The sequence below is a fragment of the Zootoca vivipara genome, chromosome 8 (assembly GCF_965207765.1).
Source record: "Zootoca vivipara chromosome 8, rZooViv2.hap1.1, whole genome shotgun sequence".
Classification (NCBI taxonomy): domain Eukaryota; kingdom Metazoa; phylum Chordata; class Lepidosauria; order Squamata; family Lacertidae; genus Zootoca; species Zootoca vivipara.
In genome coordinates, this window is record NC_142591.1 from 43,924,282 (window position 1) to 43,947,921 (window position 23,640).

The following is a 23,640-nucleotide window of genomic DNA, read 5'->3' on the forward strand; positions in this document are numbered from 1 at the left end:
GTCCCCAGTGAATTCCTCGTTTCTAAAAATGCATTAGATACTGCCTTGATGAGGAAGGTTTTGCAGCTTAAATGCACAGAGTTTTATGAAACATGAGTACTACAATACTTGTCAGGTTTACTTTCTTAAAATAAATGCTCTAATTTCACATAGTACAGGCAACTCGCCGTTTGCAAGGGGGTTGCATTCCAGGTCGTTGTGCTCATTGGCAAAGTGCATCTAAGTCTGCTCCCTTCTGCCCAGCCCCCTTTCGAGGCCAAAAACGGCTTGCACACCAGTGCTCACACACCCACCAAACACACACAAAATGGTCGCTGCTTGTATCTAAGCCAACCTGCCCCCTCTCTGTGCATATTCTCTAGACTGAGGGACACACAGAAAGTGGGAGTTAACTTTTGAAAAATACACATTAAACTGCATCAAAATGTGTGAGTTAAATTACTTGCAAACATCAGGACACGAAAGAGCAAAAATTACACTGAGTATGAGATCACCCAATACTAAGGCCTGATTGAGACATCTGGTCAGACAGAACAGGGGTGGTCCCATATTTACTGAGAAACTAGTTAAGGGTGTTCTTGTTGATCAGCTTGGAGAGTGTTTCAAAGCAACAAGAGAGTTCCTTATTATGAACAAAAACAAGTCACCTTGAGAAGTGTCACATGACCTAATCACGGTGAGGAAGCCCGAAATCTCTTTATCAAGTCTTTGTTGCCATGACTGTGCAACCTGTGGAGAGGAAACAGATATTTGGTATGCTATGAAAAACTGCACACTTTCACAACAACGAATCTTAAAGAGTTTCTTTCCAGTTAAACATGACCTGCATCATTATAAAACTTTGCGCCAAACTAGGTGACATATGAGAGATGCCACCACAGATGTCTAATCTAAAGGTACCTTTTTAAGAAGAGAAAAGGAGAAAGAGAAGCAGAAAAGAAAGCAGCCATGGAAGAATCATGACTTTTCCTTAAGGAGACAAGTATCAGCTTTGGCGGGGATTTATAGTGGGGAAATGTCAAGTGTCCCCTCACCGTTCCACAGTCCTAATCCAGGTGTACCTTCATTGCAGTTGCTTGTTTCAAAAACAAAGGGACGGAGATCTGATTACAGGTTTCCAATTCTCTTCTACTTTGGCCCTCTATTTCAAAAGGAGAGCAGCTGCTCATATTACAAAAAAAAATGTTATCTACAAGTGTTAATCCAGCATTTTTTAAAAAAGTTAAAATGTATGGTTTTAAAAGTATTGCAATATAAAGGACATCCAAGAGCCATTGCAGCTCATTAAAAGAAAAAGAAAAAGAAATGGCCACCCATAGCAATTCTCCTAACTTTCTTTGCTATTTACGAGTTTTAAAGGAACCCCTGACCATTAGGTCCAGTCGTGACCGACTCTGGGGTTGTGGCGCTCATTTCACTCTATTGGCCGAGGGAGCAGGCATACAGCTTCCAAGTCATGTGGCCAGCATGACTAAGCCGCTTCTGGTGAACCAGAGCAGCACACAGAAACGCCGTTTACCTTCCCGCTGGAGCGATACCTATTTATCTACTTGCACTTTGACATGCTTTCGAACTGCTAGATGGGCAGGAGCTGGGACTGAACAACGGGAGCTTACCCCATCACGGGGATTCGAACTGCCAACCTAATTCAAACCTAATTTGAACAAGTTTTACTTGGCCCTAAAGAGATAAAATAGGTGAAAGCACTTTTTAATGGGCAAACACAGTGGCATAAGCGATTTACTCATGCATAGTAGCATATGCAGTTTACTGTAATTCAGAGGCTTGCACACTCTTCCGAATATATTGTTACATGCCGCCCCATTCTCTGCAGCAGAGTTAGATTCCATGGGTCCAGGCACAGCAGAGATTGTGATGTCTTTATGATATATGGTTTATTTACCATCTTGGTTAAGTTAACAACTAATACTTTTAGTGGCCATTATCAGGCTGGCCTGGCAATTCTGGCAACTGAAACCCTGCTGGATTCTGGAATTCAGAAGGCTTGATTAAATCCTAACACCTATCAGATATTTAGGGGAATCTGGCACCAAGGAATTCAGTGGAATCAAGGCACCCACATAACATTATTATAGGTTGATCCAATGAAGTATTATACCTATTTGTCTCTCTCAAGTTAGGGGGAAGGAACCATGGCCTTCCAAGTGTGGCTGGACTACAATTCTCACAATCTTTGACCATCTGCCATGCTGGCTGAGTCTGGTGGGAGTTGGAATCCAATAACATATTGAAAAGTACAGGTTTTCCACCAGTATATATACTGTCCTTTGCACGGTTAGGTTCAGTTAGGCTGCAATCCAACTATATATATGTGTCCCATTAATCTCAGACCTAATTTTAAGTAGACATACATAGATTTGCCCTATTAATAAGCCAATGAATGAATTCTGAGTTTGCCACATTGCTCACCCACACTCAGTGTTTAATAATGGCTATTGGTGATTCTGAGCTATAGTTTATTCTATTGGAAGCACCATCATACTGGGACAGAAAAAGAACAAGCATAACATCAATTTCTGAACTAAAGCCCTCTATGGCTGAAGGTACGTCCTCTAGTTTCCAGAAGTACAAGTGTTTTCAAGGTGACACAGCTGATGCTCAAATTTCACAGCATAAATTTTTAAGGTACTGATGAAGCAAGATAGACTAAGCAGAATTATTCAATAGTTGCCTTGAAATGAGCAATGCGCTGTAAGGTTTCTCCAGAAACTATCTGCAACAGTACAGCTTGTACTAGCACAGAACTGGGCCCTATTTAGAGTTCTGCACATGCTGCAGCTATGTTCCCAGGTATGTCCCTTGGAATATAAAGAAAGGAAATTGGGATGAAGTATGGATAAGAAGAGGATATTACAGGAAATAAAGTAGCTCAAAATTAATCTAAGATACTAGAACAGGAGAATGCAGTAAAACAAGCCAAGACTAAAGCAAGTGAACATGTTTTGCATAAAGAGAGACAAAAGCTGTAAGAAGCCAAAGAGGTATCAGTTTGGCATGTGTAGTGGTTAACAGCCAGACACATTGAACCACTGCACCACTGGGAACTCATTTCATTCATTTTTTTTCCTCCAGGGTTTTTGTTGGTACTACTAAACCAAGACCTTCCATCCAGTTTCAAGCAAAGTTTTGTCAGTATTTAGGGATGACCAAACTCATGAAGTTCATTAAGAAGTTTTAAAATACCGAAAAAATTAATCTAATTACAACCCTAATTGGCCATCCAATTTTCAAAAATCGCCAATTGCTTTTCCCAATTAGTACTATTAATATACCACCTTTTATCTGTAGATCTTAGGACGGTTCACAACATAAAATTACAATATATAAACCACAAAATACATAGTAAAAATAACAACAACAAACCAATAACCACCCTTTCCACAGGAAGTGTATATTTGTATGCAAGGTAAGAGATGTGAGATGCATAATCAAATTATTCTTTGGATAAAAAAATTACTAGCACTGCAACTGTGCATTTTGTTAGACTTACTTATTTACCTTATTACTATAATGAAGATCAATTACTGCACTTTTTTTCTTATGCTAGAACTGTTTCCTATAATACTACTGTTGTTGTTGTTGTTGTTGTTGTTGTTGTTGTTGTTGTTGTTGTTTTGTTTTTTTAAAAAATACCTACGCAGGTCTTCAGAAATATTTAAACAAAACAGATGAGCTCCCTCTTCTGGCTTGAAGTAGTAAAACTCTCTCCCCACTGCACACACACACCCCGGTCCAATAAATGAGAAGGTGTTACTCTGGACAACATCCTGTTTTGAGTTTCACATGGCTACATGGACTGAATTAAAGTTGCTTTAGAAGTGAATTACATCCAGTTAATGACTTAAATGAATGTAACTTAAAGTGACTGTTTTTTTCTTGTTTGGTATCAAAGGAAAAGTTAATTGCTTTCTTATTAGACAACTTAAAGGCAGGCAGGAAAGTGTTCAGAAGAACTATATCTGCCCAATAGCTAGTTCTAAAAAAAACACAGTAGAAGAAGCTGATATACAGTATTCTACACACTATTTTAAGTAGTGCCATGAAGACCTTCAGACATGGGACATATATGTGAAGCTGTTTTAAAGAAGAGGAAGGAGAAGTTCCATTGTGCAGCCAGAAATCCCTGAACAGAACTACTTTGTTAGATATACTAACAGATGTGAATTATAAAGTGAAGCACCTTAGGAGTTGGATGCAAGGTTAGCTGTTTTACTGCTGTTTTAGGAGTATTTGTTTGCCGTAGTGTTTGTTTGTATATTTCTAACTTAAAGTATTACCAATATACCACAAGTAACTGGTGTCCTCCCAAATCCAAAGGAAATGAAAATGTGTAGCATTATCTGTAAATGTCTCGCTTCTTCAGGAAGTGGTTTTTAACTTAACGGTTATCATGAACAGCATGCTCTTTTGTACAACTTATGCCAAGACTATTTAGCTGAATGCTGGGCTACAATAGGAATAATGTTAACAACTAAAAATGAGGAAATAGTAGCAGCACTTGTAGCAGAAATCAAAAGAAGCCCTATACTGTATCAACAAGTTCTGCATCTCTCTGAGCTTGATAGCAGTGACGGGAGTGGAAAGCTGAAGAGTTTGTTCCAGGAATTCAAAACATTGGAAGTGCATAGGCTAGAATCCCCAGGTCTGTGCCTCACCTCAAATCGGGTTGCAAAAGCAAGGAAATTCAACCTGTTGTTGCTCTCATACAGAACAAAGGAAAATGGCAGCTCAAAATGCAAGAGACTGGCTTAAAGATAAAGCTGTGTGTGTGTGTGTGTGTGTGTGTGTGTGTGTATGTGTGTGTGAAAACAAAAGGAGAGAGATTCCTTTACAGACCTTTTAAGTTCTATTATGTACACCTTTAAACTTTAGTTGCACAGACCAGGGCACCTCGAGTTGGTGTACTCCAGAGGAAAGGCTCTAGAGTAAAAGTTATCCAGAAATTCAGAGAGTCAAGAAGACCTCTATGTAGCATGAGATACAGAAGCTTTTTTTTTACTTTGAGGGAAGCTTGTAACTCAGCAACTGATATTGTGTCATCCTCTTCTTCTTCATCGCTCAGTTGCTCCTGAGTACAATAGTGTGTGCTGTATGCTGAATGGTCTTCTATTGCCTGTACCCAGTTCTGCAAAAGAAAAAAGAAAAGGGGGTGGGGTAGAGAAGAAAGCAGTATTTGCTACTTTTAAACTTTTAATAAGGTATAGTCCACACAAATCACCATGGCTCTTATCTTGAGAGCTTACTGTCACCAACAGAGGTGCCAAAGATGGAGTGGCAAAAGTTAGATAGCAATGAATGAAGTGGTATGATAAGACTTTTTTTTTTTAAAGGACTTGTCTTGGGGGGGAATCTTTTTTAAGATCAACAGGCAAGTATCTCGTAAGGTATTTCTTAATTTAAGCTTATAGGGCACAAATAGTACAGTATATGAATTCATATAAAAGGTAAAGGTAAAGGGGCCCCTGACCATCAGGTCCAGTCGTGTCCGACTCTGGGGTTGCGGCGCTCATCTCGCTCTATAGGCCGAGGGAGCCGGCGTTTGTCCGCAGACAGCTTCCGGGTCATGTGGCCAGCATGACAAAGATGCTTCTGGTGAACCAGAGCAGCGCACGGAAACGCCGTTTACCTTCCCGCCGGAGCGGTCCCTATTTATCTACTTGCACTTTGATGTGCTTTCGAACTGCTAGGTGGGCAGGAGCTGGGACCGAACAACAGGAGCTCACCCCGTTGCAGGGATTCGAACCGCCGACCTTCTGATCAGCAAGCCCTAGACTCTGTGATTTAGCCCACAGCGCCACCTGGGTCCCCTATATATATATAAGAGCATAAATACTTGTTTTATTTGTCCCTGTCATTCCTCAAAGGCATTTCATGAAAAGCTGGGTTTGATCCTGCATGGAGCACTGTGGACATGGGGTACCTTTAATGTCAGCATTCCCTAGTCTGATTAGCTAAGGAAGTTGCAGTGAAGTTAAAATACTGGGATGGAAATTTTCAGGCAGGGTTAGAAGAAAGCAGTTTAGTTATTGCCTGTGAAGCACAAGGAGTAGGCAAAGCTACAACTACACAGCACCATTCATCATGGCAACAAGATAATTTAGTGTGGCATTACAAGAACTCAATAAATTCAGCCCCAAAAGATTCCTATCCAATGACATTTAGGCAAGCAGTGGTTTTGCTCTTGGCTAGAATCTACAACTTACCAAGCATTGGTTAAAGAAATACTTACCTCTCTTGACTGTTGATTGGTCTTGGGAACTTTAAAACTGTGAACTGTATTATCAAAACATTTGATTGAGAAGAGGTTGCCATCTGCACTTTTGACCTTCAGTTGGAAGCAGAGACAGCAGGTCAGAAACAGAAGGTCAGCAAACTGCACAGTGCTTCCTATACAAGTTCCATCTGCAAGAGTGACTAAGTTATTGAAAATTTTACAGATCAAATCCAACATCCCTAGTTTGTCTGGATCTTGTTTACTTAAAGCTCTCTAACTGAAAATAATAATAATAATAGCAAACTATCAAGCAAAATGGGTTTTGTCGGAGATAATTCAGTTGGTGCATTTGTATCTTGTTAAATCCATGCCCACTTCATTCTTTCAGAGAAAATTTGGTGCAAATTTGTTTTTTTAAAAAATAATCATCCTGAGAATCTCATTTTTTAAAAGTATCAGATTACTATTATTATATCTTTACGTCTACCCCATATTTTTCCCTGACAGGGAATCAAGGTGGCTTACAAATAAAACAAGAACAGCTAAAAACAGAGAAGAAGAAAAACCCCAATCATTAAAAAACAGTTAAAAAGCAATAGAAGATACATTAAAACATATAGATAATTACAATGAAAACAACACAGCATCAACCCTTTCATTAAAAGCAGTCAGTTCCCTGTTGAAAACCCTGTTGAAAGTTTTTAATAATCATGACTGTTAAGGATAGGTTTGAACATGTTATGGGCAAATGTCAGGGTTTGTGGAGTCCAGCAGTACTTCCAGTGACCAAAGCTTCTTTCCCCCCTCCCTGTAACTAACAAAAGAATGCAAAACAGCATATATACCAACTTGCTTAGTTTTGCATACGGTACAAATCGCAGAGCAGAGTCCTCCTTTTACTGCAGCATTTGCAACCCCTTTGTTGTACTTCTGCTTTTTTTATCCCAGCCTTGGCACTGTGTGACTGTATTAAAAATATATCTGGCTATGAATTCTGAGTCCCACTTGGAATTCATTGTTCTTTACCCCTACTCACAATAGGTTTTTTAGCTGATGTGTGCATTTTACGCACTAATTTGATTTTATACGTTTATTACTGTGGATAGGGCATGTTGCAAAACTAGAAGTTCTACTGCTTGTTACCTGGCTGTTAGCCTTTTTAGAAGCTAGGTTAATTTAAAAAACGACACCCTAAAAAGAGGAATGCCCTGGAACACAAAGCCTCAACATGTACCATTCTAGTAGACTTTTCTAAGGAATGGGAGGAAATATCATGTACCATAAGAAGAGGATACATAATTCTCCTCAGATGTTTAAAATATCTATGCCTCAACTCTCCTTATAAAGTGGCTCACAAATAAGAACCAGATAATACTATAAAGCCAAAAATAAAAACAGAACAACCTTGGTTAAAAATGTTTGTTCTGTTGCTTGGGTATCTGAACCTGGATATTCCATACCTGAGCCTCACACACTAGCCCATTCTGTCCACAATCATAATAGATATTTCTGAGTTCCCCAGTTTGCTTACTGTGCAAATGGCTTGTGTTAAGTGCTTGCATCCTTGGCGGCGATTACTGTTCCCAATATCAGCCCTTCAAAAGAAGGCAGAACAAATAATTAATAATTGTCATCAGTATTACAGCCACCAAAAGGCTGAATTCCTTTATAGTTGAATGTGATTGGGCGGTATTTGACTGAGTCGTACTTGGAATAAACCCACTGAACTCAGTGGACTTAGACTAATAATAAAATACTGCCTGTGGGGGTGTGCGGGTGGAGTTCTCTGTGTAAGGCACAGGTTTATTGGGGAGTAATCAATCAAGTGATTTACCAACAGGACCACAGGACCACTGGCGCCAGTCTGTCTGTTTACACATCTTCCTTGTTTGCATGAGTCATGTATAGGTTAAAAGGTTAATGTATTTTACAAGGAAACCATCCATAATAAAGGAGCTGAGGCTGAGAGGCAGTCAGGACTTCGCTCAGCACTCTGCTCAGAGCACTCTGCTCATGCTCTCTATCTGAAACTCTCGACTCTCGTCTCATGATTTCCTCGCACCTAAGAGTCGGCTGGTTCTCCGACAAGTGGTGCCCCGTGTGAGGCTAAAAAGTTCTACGCCATTGTTGAAAGGACGCACGTCGTGGTCCTGCATCAGCTACTCACCCGCCCGGCAAGGGTTCAGACGTCTACCTCATCTCAGGATCCCCGGTGAGTTAGCTCCCAGCTGTTGCTTATCTTTCTCTTCCTGCATTTACAATGGGCTCTTCGCTTTCTGTGCCACAGAAACGTTTTCTTAAAGACTTAAAATACCTGCTGACTTCTAACAATCAGCATGCCTCAGAAGACGATCTCATTGCTTTTATTCATACTGCTTATGAGCATTGTCCATGGTTTCCAGAGGATGGAACTTGGGAATTAGATTTTTGGGACAAACTTGGTGAACATTTTCATGCTCATCCCAGCATTGGAATACGTGTCTTAACTACGTGGGGAAAAATAAGAGCATGCTTGGCACTAGTCGTGCCAAAGAATATCTTTCTGGCAGCTGCTCCAAGCCTCCCCTCTGCACCGCCCGCATGCATGCCTCCCCCACTGAAGCCTTCTGTTTATCCAGCATTGCCTGCCCCCATCCCTCCTGGTCCGGACCCACCTAATTTAGCTCCGCCAGGAAAACAGCAACTTTCTTTGTCTGCCACCCCACCCCCTCCAGCCTATGTCTCTCAGGTTTTGCCTGCATTTCAAAGTACCATGCCCACTGTGAAGCAGGAGGGGGGGAATACTACAAAGCTCCAGGAATCTCTTAAAGCAGCAGCTCCTTTGCTGGCTTTTGAGTCTACTGTGATTGTGCATGGGGGTGGGGCACCACGGCACGAGCAATTTGAATTCCGATACATCAAAGAATTGTATCAGTCAGTAAGAGACAATGGATTGCATTCCCCGTATACTCTTGGTCTCTTTGGCACTATTTTTCAACAGCAATTATTGCCAGAGGATATTAAATTACTGGCTAGAACAGTGCTCAAACCAAATCAAGTGATAATTTTTATGCAAAGTTGGACCTGGGCTTGTCAACGCCGGGTCCATGATATCCAAACATATTTGAATAATGCTACACTGGCAGCACATGCCAAGGCCGTTGCAGCCTTGGCAGCAGGGGCACCCCCCCTCCCTCCCCCTGTTCTGTTAACTCCTGCAGACGTCCTGGATGGTCTCACAGGAGCTGGGAATTTTTTAACAACTGCACAGCAATTGGCTCTGGATCCTCAGTACTGGGACGCCACAATTTCAGCTGCCCAGGAGGTTTTGATGTCTGTTCCTCCTGTGAAGTTAGAAAAAGGGGGGCGATGGGGGAGCGTGCAGCAAGGACCCACTGAACCTTATGGCGCTTTCATAGATAGACTGTACAATACCCTCAGACGCCAGGTTCAAGATACAGCAGCACAAGTAATTATCAGACAATTAGCCTTTGATAATGCCAATGAAGACTGTAAACAATCTTTGCGCCCGCTGGTAGCTACACCTAATGTGGCAATAGCCGACATGTTAAAAGCCTGTCAATCAATTGGCTCTGAATCCCACACAGCAAAATTGCTTGCCGCTAAAGACATTCCTGAAACATGGGTGCACCAGCTGACAGAGGATCTCACCTCTGCAGGGCTTAAAATCGCCCCGGAAAAAATTCAACGCACCCTGCCTATCACATACCTGGAACACAAGGAAACGCAACAAGCAGCACCCCCCCTGATACTGCAGCTGCATTTTCCAGCTGTACTCTGGCTGGTGGATCTACAACTGCTGTTAGGACATTCGAATTGGGCAAAATCATACATAGACTTGCCAACGTGTGTACTATCACCTTTGTACAATGCCCTGAAAGGACATAAGCAACCGGCAGACATCATACTGGATATGGCATCAGCCCTGGCAACGATTAATCACCATTTGCAAAAATCTATGGTGGATCGCCTGGATTCCACAGGACTATTGTCATTGGCTGTTTTTGCCACAAAATTGCTGCCCACAGCTGTTCTCTATCGGCCTGCAGAATTTTCTGAGTCTCGCGTTTGTCTTGTTGAATGGCTACACCTGCCCCATGCACCACTGCAAAATGTCTATACTTCTCCAGCAGTTGTTATGGACGTTGTTATCAAGGGAAGACAATGTGCTGTGGCATTGATCTTTCTTTCCTCTGTCTCCTATTACCTCCGTTTCCTGTGCTCTCCCTCCCCTATCCCCTTTGCTCTCACCCTCTTCACAGATGGGACAAAGACGAGGGGGGTGGTTGTGTGGAGGGAGGAGGGGGCCTGGAAGACAAGATTTACAACGGAGCAGAACTCCGCTCAGCGTTCTGAATTGGCTGTGGTGATCTTGGCATTTGATCTATTTCAGAATGTGAAGTTTAACCTGATTGTTGATACTCAGTATGTCTCCAGACTTCTAACATTCTTGTCAGTGGCATACATTATCCTGCTCTGGATGATGATTTTGTTGCAATTCTCTCTCTCTTTGCAGCAAGAGCAGGTCTTTTCTTTGTTTTTTGACCCTCTGCTGAGCCATGCCACCTTTCATCAATCTGCCAAGGTTCTTGCCAAGTCTTTTCAAATACCAATTTCTCAGGCACGAGACATTATCTCGCAATGTTTTTCTTGTTCTAAAACCCCTACCATGTTTCCTTTTGATGCTGCCAATCCCAGAGGGATTGCCCCTCTCTCAATTTGGCAAATGGATGTCACTCTCACCCCGTTGTTAGCCTCTTCTTTCAAGACTGCACCTCACGGTGGACACGTCTTTGGGCTTCATCTGGGCGACGCCCTTAAAAGGGGAGACAGCCAGGCACGTAATACAGCACACTCTGCGCTGTTTTTCGGTCATGGGAAAGCCTAGCAGCATCAGAACGGATAATGGCCCAGCGTACATTTCTAAGCGATTTTCTGATTTCTGTACATTGTGGAATGTGAAATTAACTCATGGTGTTCCTTTTAATTCTACAGGACAAGCAATTGCTGAGCATTCATCTTTTCAATCTCTGCTTTTTCCACAACTAAGTGGAAAGAACGCTCCTATTGCTGAAATATCTAATATTGTGCATCAAGTGCTTTTTAATCTTTTATGTCCACATAATAAGCAGCTTCCTCCAGCAGAATTACATTTTAGAAAAGAGGAGGAGCTGCCTCGCCCCCTTGTGTCTTTCAGGAAACATCCGGATCCAGCATGGCGTGGCCCTGTACCGCTGATTACCTGGGGACGCGGATACGCCGCGGTAGATATCGATGGGGACCCTCTGTGGGTGCCAGCACGCTGTGTACGACCCTGGCAATCATCTACAGCTTATTCTTCAGCCCATTCAGTCGCAGATGCCGCTGAGGGAGGAGGCAGACCTTTCTACACTCTTTCTGGAGGACAGCACCTGTCACCCGGTCTGACACACCATTGCACCTGGCGGCATCGTGCTCTAAATATGGCTGCACTCCGTTAAGATCACCTTCCATTTATTCGATCTGCAAGCCATTATCGCTCTAGGCGTGCTGCCATTTTACAGAAGTATCAAAGACATGACTCTTATCATTCCATATGGAATAATAATACCTATGTACAGGATATTTCTCAGTTTGCGAAATTGCTTGACTGTTCTGATTGTTGGATTTGCTTACATATTCCCTCGTAGTCACAACACTTGGGTATATTACTGCATGGTATTCCTATTAATGACTCTTTTAGAATTAGTAATAATATGAGTGATAATCGTATTAGTTCACCCCCTGTTATATTATCATTATTAGAAGTAGCTCCACGATGTTTTCGTTTTAATCACGATAGTAGCAGATTTTTAGGTCCTTATCCTTATTGTAATTGGACTTATGAGTATGTTAATGGTAGCTCTTGTTTTCTTAACGTCACTACCCAAAGAGGCAGGCCCAAGGTAACAATTAATAATGTTACCAGATACATGACATTTTACCAACAGGCTACATGCCGTGATTTTCATTCATGGTTTGATTGGATGAAGAAGAGTTGGAGATCCACATGCGTGTTACAATCAAATATGTGGCTTTTGTGTGGTAAGAAAGCATACAAAGAGATTCCCTCTGCTTTTTCAGGGACTTGCACTCTAGGGGTAGTGATACAACTGGTGTATAAGTTAGATGCTCTTCCTCACACCCGCTTGCGCAATAAACACGAAGTCAATCCCCCTTTTACACAATATACTGATACTCAGATAGCTCGTAGTATTTTGCCATTATTAGGAGTAGCAATGAATTATAGAGATTTGCATCTCTTAGCTAACTGGACAGAGGCTTTGTTCAATGACACAGTTAAAGGCATGAAATTGATCAATACAGAAAAACAGGATGTGATTTTAGCCTCGAAAAGAGGCGTATGTGCCTTAATACATAGTCATTGTTGCATGTATGTGCAAGATAATGGTCCTAACATTACTCATACTATACAAGAAATGGAAAACTTGGTGGCTGCACGGCCCTTGCAACCTGCCATGGGTTTTGATCCATGGGAATGGCTGCTGTCTTGGTTGCCTAACGGTGCCTGGATCAGGAAAACACTTTTGATGCTTATAGGATTAGCCTGTGGCTTGGTTATGTTATGTTGCTGCATTCAATGTTTACCCTCCCTCTTTGGTCAATGCATGACCTGGTTTCAGGCTGCACGCCCCTCCACTGGAATTTCACGTGGAGCCTTCATTGCGAGGTATCAGCGACTCCCTATCAGGCTTCCCACGTGTTAATTTACCCTGTTGCTTAAAAATAAACAGAAAGAGGTGATGTGGGGGTGTGCGGGTGGAGTTCTCTGTGTAAGGCACAGGTTTATTGGGGAGTAATCAATCAAGTGATTTACCAACAGGACCACAGGACCACTGGCGCCAGTCTGTCTGTTTACACATCTTCCTTGTTTGCATGAGTCATGTATAGGTTAAAAGGTTAATGTATTTTACAAGGAAACCATCCATAATAAAGGAGCTGAGGCTGAGAGGCAGTCAGGACTTCGCTCAGCACTCTGCTCAGAGCACTCTGCTCATGCTCTCTATCTGAAACTCTCGACTCTCGTCTCATGATTTCCTCGCACCTAAGAGTCGGCTGGTTCTCCGACAACTGCCCATTATAGTTACACATAGAGAGTGTTCAGAGAGCTGAAAACAAATGCAAAAGTAGTCTTCCTTGTAATACAAGTCAATCCATAATAATATAAATAAAAACTACATTCTACAAATATATGGAATGATAAAATTATGATCTTAAGAAATAAATTTCAACTTATGTATAGGTAAAGAAAGTTCAACTTTTCAACAATTTCAAAATCATGTTTCAAAAGCAGATGTTATCAATATTATACATTCAAAAGGCTTTAGAGAGATGCTCAATTTCACACTTACTGTTTTTGGTACCAGGAGAGGACTCCATGTTCCAGTACTACCCAATATGGCTTCCACCCAAAAAATCTTGAACTCTTAAAAACAAAACAAAAATGGAGTCTATCAGCTCAGCAATAGCTGAATTTGCCATGTGTTGCTGCATGACAAGCAATAAGAAGCATTACTAAGCAGCTTTAATGCTGAACAATACATCCTGAATGGTTTTAATTATCTCAGGAGACTAGACGTTTTGAAGCTGACCACTCTGCTATTTGTTCTATGATACTTGACTGATAGTAAACCGAAGTAATGCTTACTTGAAAACTTCAGCTGGAGCCTGGGAAGGATGAACATTTTCACCCGAGGAATAAAAGGCTCCAAGAACAGTTACTACTAGCCTCCCCTGTGGACTTTTAGTTAAAGTGAGGATAGGACAATAGCCTACTTTTTAAGTATATCCCCAAAGCCTGTGACTTCTTAAAAGAGATCATTACAGAAGAGCCAAGCATCTAGCTCCACCCTTATCTATAGCTGCACAGCTAATTATAATACAATAAACTGTGATTGGTTCAATTCTTGAAGTAATATTGATCAGATATGAAGAAAAGATTCATAGAATCATAGAGTTGGAAGAGACCACAAGGGCCATCCAGTCCAACCCCCTGCCAAGCAGGAAACACAATCAAAGTATTCTTGACATATGCCTGTCAAGCCTCTGCTTAAAGACCTCCAAAGAAGGAGACTCCACCACACCTGCTCCACAAGCAGCCTATATTTCATACATGTCAGGGAAGTTAATACATTTTGTCACCTACTAGCTTTTAAGATAACAGCAACAACACAGAACAGATGGGTCATATTAGAAATGGAAGAGCTTAAATGGAAGATATGACCTGGGGTGGATCTACTCTCATGGTTTATAATGTTAAGAAAGAGCCAAGGAATGATTTTGAAGACGTAAGGGTCACATTGCATTTTGCTAAGAATGTTAATAATGCTTTATTAAAATGTGACACCAGAGGGCACTGCAGAGCAACCAGGAACCAGGTAGGAAAGGGAGCTGCTGTTAGGGATGAACAACGTTAAGGTAATGAACATTATTTAGCAGTATCCCCTGTGACATTTTAGAACAGGCATCCCCAACCTGTGGCCCTCCAGATGTTTCAGCCTACAACTCCCATGATCCCTAGCTAACAGAACCAGTGGTCAGGGATTATGGCAATTGTAGTCCAAAACATCTGGAGGGCGGAAGGTTGGGGGTGCCTGCTTTAAAACGATATAGCTAATATTGTTCTAATAACGCTAAAAAGGTCAGTGTAAATCCAGCCCTGGAGAAAGGAGACACGTTGGCCCCTGGCCTGCTCCCAAGAGCCATTGCCTCAGCAAAGCAGTTCAAGATAAGGCCATTTACGGTATGAATTCTGCTTCTATTTTGATATTAGTACAATGAATGAACTATCAGTTTGTGTTATTGCTATGGCTTGAAAGAAAGAAACTCTGGCCAATTAAAACATAAGGAGAAGGCAAAAAAAGAAAGAAAAGAAAAAAAGATAGGCACCTTCCATAGTAGTCCTTCATATCGTTTCAGAGGTTTGTTGCTCACCTACAAAAGAATTGAGAAATTAAACACAAGTCGACCCACGTTAATGGTACAGATTAAACACACAATCTGCTGTACTCACCTTCCCAATGCCCCCTCCAAGTATGTGTTTCATTTCTGCACCTTGGGCTAAAGCAAGGGGTGTCTGACCTGTTCAAAAGAGCAGACGGATTTACTTCAGCGTAGCTGGATCAGAATCAATACAGTTGGCAACACTGAGAATATATCTTATGTTTCACAGCTGAGAGGAAAAGCAGAGGATGCTCTCTTGGTTTGAGGCATTGTTCAACAGGCATTTTACTCAAGGTATCGCAAAGGATTGATTCAAAAAGTATTCTACTAAACATAGCCATGCTCAGGTTTTTTTAAATGTGAGAATGACATTGGCAACAGAAGTCCTTTCCAGAATGCATCAGACAGTACTGGTTAAGCATATGGGCTTTGTAAGAGCTAAAATAGGATTATTGGGTATTTATTTTCATCGGCATCTGGCACTTATTTACTGGCAACACAAACCTGGATAAAAATTCTCTAATAGAAAGCCAATTGACAGTGCTAAACTACAATACTCTATAGACCCAGTTAGATGAAAATAATGTTTTATCTTTAGTTAACACATTCACTTTGCTTTTCGTGTGAAAGGGAAAATCTGGAGCTAATTAAATGAAACTTTTACATACCATTTTTGTTCTTTATTTTGGAGTCTGCTCCAGATTTTAGGAGCTTCAAAGCACAGTGCTTATGGCCACGATATGCTGCACAATGTAATGGTGTATTTCCCACCTGATCAGTGCAGTTGATGTCAGGAGAATTTGACCTGTTTAACTAGAGACAATTATAAGAAACATTATTTAATCATACTTGTAATTTTTCTGCAGTTACATTCTCTGACACACCACAGCCAGTTGAGCAGAATTATAGACAGAAAGCACAACCAGAGCTCCTGGCCGTTCCACTGCCTGAGATCTATTTCCAACATGCCTATTATCTATTTTGATTTTAAAACCCTGTATCTAGCATTACTTGTATAGTATGGCTTTAAAATGTCAAGAGAATGGTAACACAGTATGTACCAGTGCTGTGAGTTTTTCAGTTTCTCCTTCTCGTGCAGCTCCCAGGAGGAGTTCTTCAAGTTTCCTTTCTTGAGTCCTTTCTACAGCTAAGTACAAATAATTAATTAAAACAGCATCCTCCCATAGGAAAGTTTCTTTCATTGCTATATTCCCAATGAAAAAGCAATTAACATTTGTGGGTCCTTCCCTCCTGAACAGTAGGTCATGGATTTATATTCCCTAATCTTCAAGCCTGTTAATTTCCACAACAATATAGGCCAAGACCATAGCTGTCAAGTTTTCCCTTTTCTCACAAGGAAGCCTATTCAGCAGAAGGGAATTTCCCTTTAAAAAAGGGAGAACTTGATAGCTATGGCCAAGACCAGCTCAGCAGTAGAACTAATGTTTTGCATACATAAAGCCAAAAGTCCAATCCCCAGTATTTTGCAGTTAAAAGGTCCTAGGAGAGTCTCATGCAGGGAACACATTGCATCTTTGATTATCTGGATAGGCAGATTTAACTGAACCTGCTTTCATACCCAGATCATAACCACAGGAACAGGTTTGTACATGCTCAGTTCATGCAAATGATGTCCACCCCCATGGCGTGCAGTCATAGAGCGCAGCTATCTGGCAATAGTGCTATTAGCATTCGTCTCTGCTTACAGAGGAATTCAATGGCAAATGCTAACCAACAAGGTTTATTTCTTTGAAATTAAGGGCAAACTGAAATTCTAGAAGACCAAGCAATGCAAAACTGAGCAACTCCTGCACTCAGTATCCTGCTAAGTAAGGGTTAACTCTAAGTGCAATACAGTGGTACCTCAGTTTGCGAACGCAAACCGTTCCGCGGAGGCGTTCGCTCACCGAGGCATTCGCACGCCGAAGGCATGCTTCTGCGCGTGTGCGAAGTGCCAATAGAGCGCTTCTGCGCACGTGCACGCTGCGCAGATCGCTTCTGCACATGCGCGAGCTGTGCAGATCACGTCTGCGCATCCGACGCCACGGAACCCGGATGTAAACACTTCCGGGTCCGCGGCGTTCGTAAACGGAGGTAGGCGTAAATCGAGGTTCCACTGTATTGGATAGCAAGAGAGGCAATTGTATCATAATATGATCTTTATTATTTCTCGCCACAAAATATAGACTTTATCTGAATTATATCTCAATACTCTAAGCAGGTTTGCAATCTACATAAGTACTGTAATACAATTTCTAATCATTCCAATGCTTATAGTGTGTACTAAAGATTAGAGAGTCTTAAAACAACTACAGGGCTCTGATTACGTAGCCCCTCCACCAAAAAGAAAAACCCTTTATACAGAACATAAAGTTTGACACAATTTTAGTGGAGCTTTCCCCAGTCAGCCATCCCAAAGCACTTCTATCCCAAATTACGCCATAAGACTAAATGCCACAAATTAATGAGAGTGTGTCCTAAAACAAAATACTGGTGGATTTTATACTTTTAACAGCAGCTTTCCCCGGTAACACACTCTTTTTACATAAGACCCTTTGCTCACCTCATCTATGCCCAAACAGTTCTTTCCTTCCCTTTTCCTGCTTCCGCCATACTACAACTCCCAGCAAGCAGTGCTTCTAGCCCTGTGAAGTAGAGACAGTACTATATCTAATATCGTCTGTGCTGGGAATGCATGTTTTTAGAAAAGAGCAGGACCATGAAAATAAACTTGGCTGGCTTAGGTTCATTAATTTCAGTGGATAGAACACCTAGTAGAACCTAGTGGACACAACTCCTTACTTCTAATGCCCTCAGAAACTTCAAATAAAAGTTTCAACCCATGTTAAGATTGTCTACTGTGTGTCTTGGGATAGTGCACTCTAAATTAACATTAGTATCTGCCACAAACCTTAGGATATACACCATAAGTGGGAAAGTGCTTTGAGGTCTTCTAATTTGAAGGAAATCCTTGTATCACCTCAGACAAATATGTCACAGGTTTCAATGGCATACGAAACAATGCACAAGGGGTCTTTATGTAAAAAAAGAGTATCCAATTCAAGGAAGCCACCCTAAACGTAATCAGCAACATGTGGCTTAGAACATTCTTTGCAAAAAATAGCACTGGTTTCATAGGACACACAAATCATATATCTTATGAGGTAAAAAAATAGAGTAATTTGGGATAAAGGGCATTGCACTTGGTAAGCCCCACTAAAATCAGATTTGATTATGTTTGTGTGCGTGTGTATACTAGTAGACATTTATGCAATAAATGGCACCTTACTGCCTTAAAAAAACAACTGTGTAACTTGAAAGACTCGACATTTCTTAAATACACCCATACAACAGCCCACCTATTGAAATGGTCAAATATTGTATCACTTATGGAGGAAGGCAAACCCATCAAAGGCTCTTGGTCAATAATGTATTACTGTCCCAACTAAATTAGATGTTCACACAAAAAGCTTAAGTTATGTGGGTTGTGATACACAAGGCCATTGTCCCCTTTTATATCAGGCTCTCGGGGGAGGGGGAAACCACAGATTTCTGGTGTGCTAATCGTGAACACTAACAGGGATGATGCTAGGTACTTAATAGCTTCAAGGCACAGGTCCATGGCAAAATTTGCATAGCTATGTGTCAATGCAGTGTCAGTGCAGAGGTTTATCATATGATCCAGCAACTAACAAGCAGTTTTCTTCACATCATCAACACATTTCTAGTGTTGTAAAAGCTTTGCAGCAGGCTATAATTGTGCCATACAGCATGTGTTCAATGCAGACACAGTTTCAAGCAGCCACCACAGTGTTTATCATTAGGGAAAAGAAGTGCTCGGTCACCTTGGCAAAATAGCCTCTAAGAAGGATGAAGACATCACCACTGTTCATACTGAATGATGCAATTGAGCTAGAAACTACAGCAGTAAAGCATCTTTACCAGAATGCCAATTCTCTAAAGTTCATATATCTTACAGAATGGATACCTTCCAGCATCTCTCTTATTTCTTTATCATGTGTAACATCTTTTGCAGTTTGCCCATTCCCGTTAACAATGGAAGTATCGGCTTCGTATTCCAAAAGCAGCATAACTACCTCCTGAAAGACAAAGTTTTGTTGCATTATCTACAGAGACCTCTCCCTCCTTCTAACCAGTTTACTTTTGCTTTGTACTTTTGGTCTTGGGACGTGAATGCCACGTATAATTAAACAGAACAAACATTTCTAACAGGGAAATTACAAGGTGTCTGTGACAGGGAGAACAGTCACAAGGAACAATGGTACGCCTCTGAGAAAAGAGGCTGAACTTGTTAATTTTACCTTGCGCCCAGTGAAGGCTGCACGATGCAGTGGGGTATCTCCCATGTCATTTAATACATTTACTTCAGCACCAGCCTAAAAAGAAAGATTGTTTAGTAGCGCTTGGCATCCAAGAAAATTGGCTTCTGACCATTCACACAAACTGTATTCTTGCTTTCAATGGTGCATACTTCCACATAAAATCTGTTTTACTTGGGATTATTATAATGGCTGTAGTCCAAAATTTCTAAATAGAAAGTTTAGCCAGCATAGTAAAGACTATGCTTGTTCCATGCCAAACTCATTCTAAATTAATTTTTTCCAGAAGGTGGTTTGGACAGCCTACCGTACCCATGTCCACTTGCTATGTTCTGTGCTCAAGTGCAAGCTATATTGGTCTTGATCTGAGCTCTAAGCCCTCTGTGTTTGGGAAGGTAACAATTCTTGTGTGCCAGTCTACTTCATCGCCACCTTTAATCCAGTTTGTTCAAATTGGATTCAGCTCATTTTCTTTCTCAAAAGGGTTACAAAGAGGTCAGATCAAGCTACACATGCAGCAGAACTAAATGGATTATGTGGTTTAACAATTACATAGACATACAGAATTCAAAATTAGAGCCAGGAGGCCTAGATTTCATTCCAAACTCCTGCTGGTGACCTAAAGGCCTATGGGCTAACAGATTCAACTTGGTTTCTTATCTTTCAGACTCAGAAACCACCAATGCCATTTATTTTAAGTACTAGGATTAATGCTGAAAACCTTTAGCTGAAGGAGCACTCTTACTTGCATCAAGAGTCCTTTACACCTTCACAGATAAGTGACACAGACTGAACATTTTAATCAGTTTGAAGCATGATCCCTTCTAGTCCACTGTACTTGCTAAGAGTATCAACATGTTCTGCTTCATGTGTGTGTGTGTGCATGTATGCATATACACATGCGCACGCACACACTTAAAGTAACTCAATTGTACTATTTGAAGAATATGTCAAGGGTTCCTGATCAGTGCATGTAGTGGACATGGCCATCCTGCAAGGGGATGTTGGGTGTGATGAAGGGTTGAAGCCGGAAGGTTTGATAAAGATTCTGCCCAAGTCATACCCACTATGTACCACAGTGTAATGGGTACATAATAAACTTCTCAGCATCTAACTATTTAAACCTTTTGACCTACAGGATAAGCATTTCAGTGTTGAATGCTAATTGCTTTGGAGGAGAAGTGCTGATTTCTGTTGCACAGAAAATATTAATTCATTAGAAGATTACAAGTTTATACCTTCAGCAAATCCTTGACAACACTGGTGTGCCCAAAATAGCATGCAAGATGAAGAGGTGTCCATCCCAAGTTAGATTTGCTTCTGCCTAAATATACAATATAAAACACAACAAATCTAAACTACAGCATCCCTTCATGCAAGCAAAGTTATATCATCCAAGAAAACTAAAAAAGATCCCACATGATTCTGCACTGCACCAATTTAAGATGCTCTAATGTGTTTGATAGAAATTGAATTTATATCATCCTCAGTGAGAAGTAAAAGCATTGTAGCAGTTAGACTCGAGTTTCAGACAAGGACCAGGAAAACACGGGCTCCCCACTCAGCTGGGAAACCTTTGGCCATTCACTATCTTTCAGCTTAACCTTAATCTCAAAAGGATTGCTGTTATGATAATGAACATACAGCACTCTTTGGAGGAAAGGTGACATTAAAAAGGAAGGCCAAATTGCCATGAGTTTCGCTAATGGCTTTAGCTTAGCTTTTGTCTGAGGGTGCAGATCATAACCCATCAAGGCATTTATTCAAAACATAGTTGGCACTTTTACAAAGCAGTGGTGCCAGATGACACAAGGCCTTTCTGCTACCTTCTCAAAAATGTATCTTTTCCCACAACGGACCCAAGAAGCTACACACCGTATTTTGATATGATGTCTGGCCTGAAATATTCCAGTATATTTTACATTCTCCCAAGGACTTCCAGAAGACCAATATTCTGCAGTAATGTATACATTTTGTTCCAATGAAGCCATGGTGTCAACACCTCCCAACAATGTCCCAGGTGTTACTCAAAAGGCTGCCTATACTAACCTTTGCAGTTGATGTTAAAGATGGCCTCTCCTTTGTCCATAGTTCCCAGCAGCTGCTTGATGTCTTCACTGTGTCCATTTCTAGCATTGTGGAGAAGCTGCTGTTCTGCCTCTGTGTTCATCTCTACTAAAATACAGATAATTATTGTATCTATTTGTATAATTGATATCCCACCCCCTTTTCACTAAACAAAGGAGTACTCTGTGACAACATTCATAAAAAATAACTATTAGCAATTAAAAATACATTAGAACCCAGCACACGGAAACAGCATGAATATAAGGAAAGCACTGATGAATCAGAACAGGGGCCCATCATGCATGTGCAACACCTTGATCCCAAAGAGGCTAATTTGAGCACAATAGCACTCTCCCCCTCTTGTGCTTCCCAGCAACCAGCATCCAAAAAGCACACCATCTCCAGTACTAGAGGTAGCACATAATCTCATCTTCTGTTTTATAATTCCCTTTTTACAGCCAACCAAGTTCACTACCACAAGATGTATTAATGCACATCAATTCCACAATTCAATTACGGTGCATATTTTAAACAGATTCTGATATTTTAATTAACAAATATAATTGCCTTTGCTTAATTAAGAACATCAGAATGACCTGCTGAATCAGGCCAGAAGCACATCCAATCCAGTATCCTGTTCTCACAGTGGCTGACTAGTTGCCTATGGAAAGCCCATAAGCACAGAGCACGACAACATTCCCCTGACTTGCGATTCCCAGAAACTGGTATTCAGAGCCATACTGCCTCTGAGAGTAGAAGCAGAACATTGTCATCATCGCTAGCAGCTGATTAATGCCTTATCTTCTATTAATTTGTCTAATATTCTTTTAAAGCCATCCAAGTTGGTGGCCATCACTAACAACAACAACAACAACAATGTATACAACCCATCATCTGATGATTCCAGGGCAATTCACACCCTGCTTTACCATTAATAGTTGTAACAATTGCTGTTCCTCAATGGCTAAGAGAAGTGTGGGGACAGTGATGTGGGCTGAATTGAGGTCATGAGTGGGAGGACGGCAAAGCATCCCCTCCTCAGTGATCCTGATGTAGCCAAAATCAATTGGCTGATCAGCTGGGCAGTAAGGAAAGTGGATGGGGCACCCCAGGGCTTGGTAGGCGACAGAGTGACAGGGGGTTGCATGAAGACCATATGTCTGAGTGCAGTATTAACCAAAAGCAGTAAATCTGCACTTGTTTAGAAATATTTTTAATAGGGTACACTAGCTCAGGTATTTAAAAAGCTCTGTATGAATACATATGCAAGTGGCTCCATGTGCAGCCCATAGTCTGACCATCTGTGTACAGTTTTGTGCTCTCCAGAAGCTATTCTAGCATCCCTCAAATTTCAGAAATGGCTTTAGGGACAGAGGAGCTATCAGATGATCTGGAGGGCATGTAGGTTGTCTATGCACAAGCCCTGTATATCAGTAACTGTCTGACCAGCCATTACAAATAATGTTGCTGGTGGCACAACCCCACATTTTGGCCAATCAAAGTTGCAATATGCTGTATAAACTTAACTGAATCTCTGCAAAATAATAGCCAGGAAAGAAAGATAAAGACTTGTTTTTAACTTAGTAAGATTGGGGTATATCTCATCATCTAGGTTCATTTCAAGGGTCTATTTGTCACCAGTGTAAGTTGGTCAGAAATGTTTTCAGTGCCATTAAAAGTGTCATCTGGATTCTGCCGCTTCCAACATATACGTGGCACAGTTAAGATACTTGCTGCAGATCTAACAGACAAGTTTGCACCTGCCTTCTCTTCATTCCATGACTCAGCATTACCTAGAGGATTACCATTGAAGTTAAGCAGGTTTGTTTGGGCATTATTAATCAAAATTCTCAGTTGTGGTAGAATGCAACTTAAGGGTTTCAAACAGAAAACTTATGAATCTCACATTTATGTAGTGTCCTCAGGTGAACTAGACTGGCAATGAATTTACTTGCAAGAATTCCATTGGTTCAATAGAATGGTCCAAATACGAGCATAAGTGTATTATTTAGGTTT

General features: G+C 41.1%; 3 protein-coding genes across 11 annotated transcripts in view; 2 read left to right on the plus strand and 1 right to left on the minus strand.

Moving 5' to 3' along the window:
- Positions 1-23,640, minus strand: part of OSBPL1A (oxysterol binding protein like 1A) — a 74,758-nt gene that overhangs the window by 45,009 nt on the left and 6,109 nt on the right. For 5 of the 9 annotated variants that reach the window (XM_035125129.3, XM_088676291.1, XM_088676293.1 and 2 more), the window contains 13 exons: positions 21,607-21,732; positions 20,796-20,881; positions 19,540-19,614; positions 19,206-19,317; positions 16,279-16,364; positions 15,886-16,030; positions 15,288-15,355; positions 15,164-15,208; positions 13,627-13,700; positions 7,767-7,830; positions 6,251-6,346; positions 5,021-5,146; positions 648-729 (listed from right to left, as the gene is read on the minus strand). In XM_035125129.3, the coding sequence (XP_034981020.3) occupies positions 648-729; positions 5,021-5,146; positions 6,251-6,346; positions 7,767-7,830; positions 13,627-13,700; positions 15,164-15,208; positions 15,288-15,355; positions 15,886-16,030; positions 16,279-16,364; positions 19,206-19,317; positions 19,540-19,614; positions 20,796-20,881; positions 21,607-21,727 (1,180 nt within the window). In that variant the 5' untranslated portion in view covers positions 21,728-21,732. Of the gene's footprint in view, positions 1-647; positions 730-5,020; positions 5,147-6,250; positions 6,347-7,766; positions 7,831-13,626; positions 13,701-15,163; positions 15,209-15,287; positions 15,356-15,885; positions 16,031-16,278; positions 16,365-19,205; positions 19,318-19,539; positions 19,615-20,795; positions 20,882-21,606; positions 21,733-23,640 lie in introns of those variants that run through there. The other 4 variants (XM_088676290.1, XM_035125126.3, XM_088676292.1 and 1 more) reach the window with 1 other exon arrangement.
- Positions 8,197-13,287, plus strand: LOC148684831 (uncharacterized). The gene has a single exon (XM_088676296.1). It carries the CDS (start codon positions 8,496-8,498, stop codon positions 11,121-11,123), a length of 2,628 nt encoding a protein of 875 aa, XP_088532422.1. The 5' UTR covers positions 8,197-8,495; the 3' UTR covers positions 11,124-13,287.
- LOC148684832 (endogenous retrovirus group PABLB member 1 Env polyprotein-like) lies at positions 11,822-13,287 on the plus strand. Its single transcript, XM_088676302.1, has one exon. The coding sequence runs from the start codon at positions 11,971-11,973 to the stop codon at positions 12,979-12,981; it is 1,011 nt and encodes a 336-aa protein (XP_088532428.1). The 5' UTR covers positions 11,822-11,970; the 3' UTR covers positions 12,982-13,287.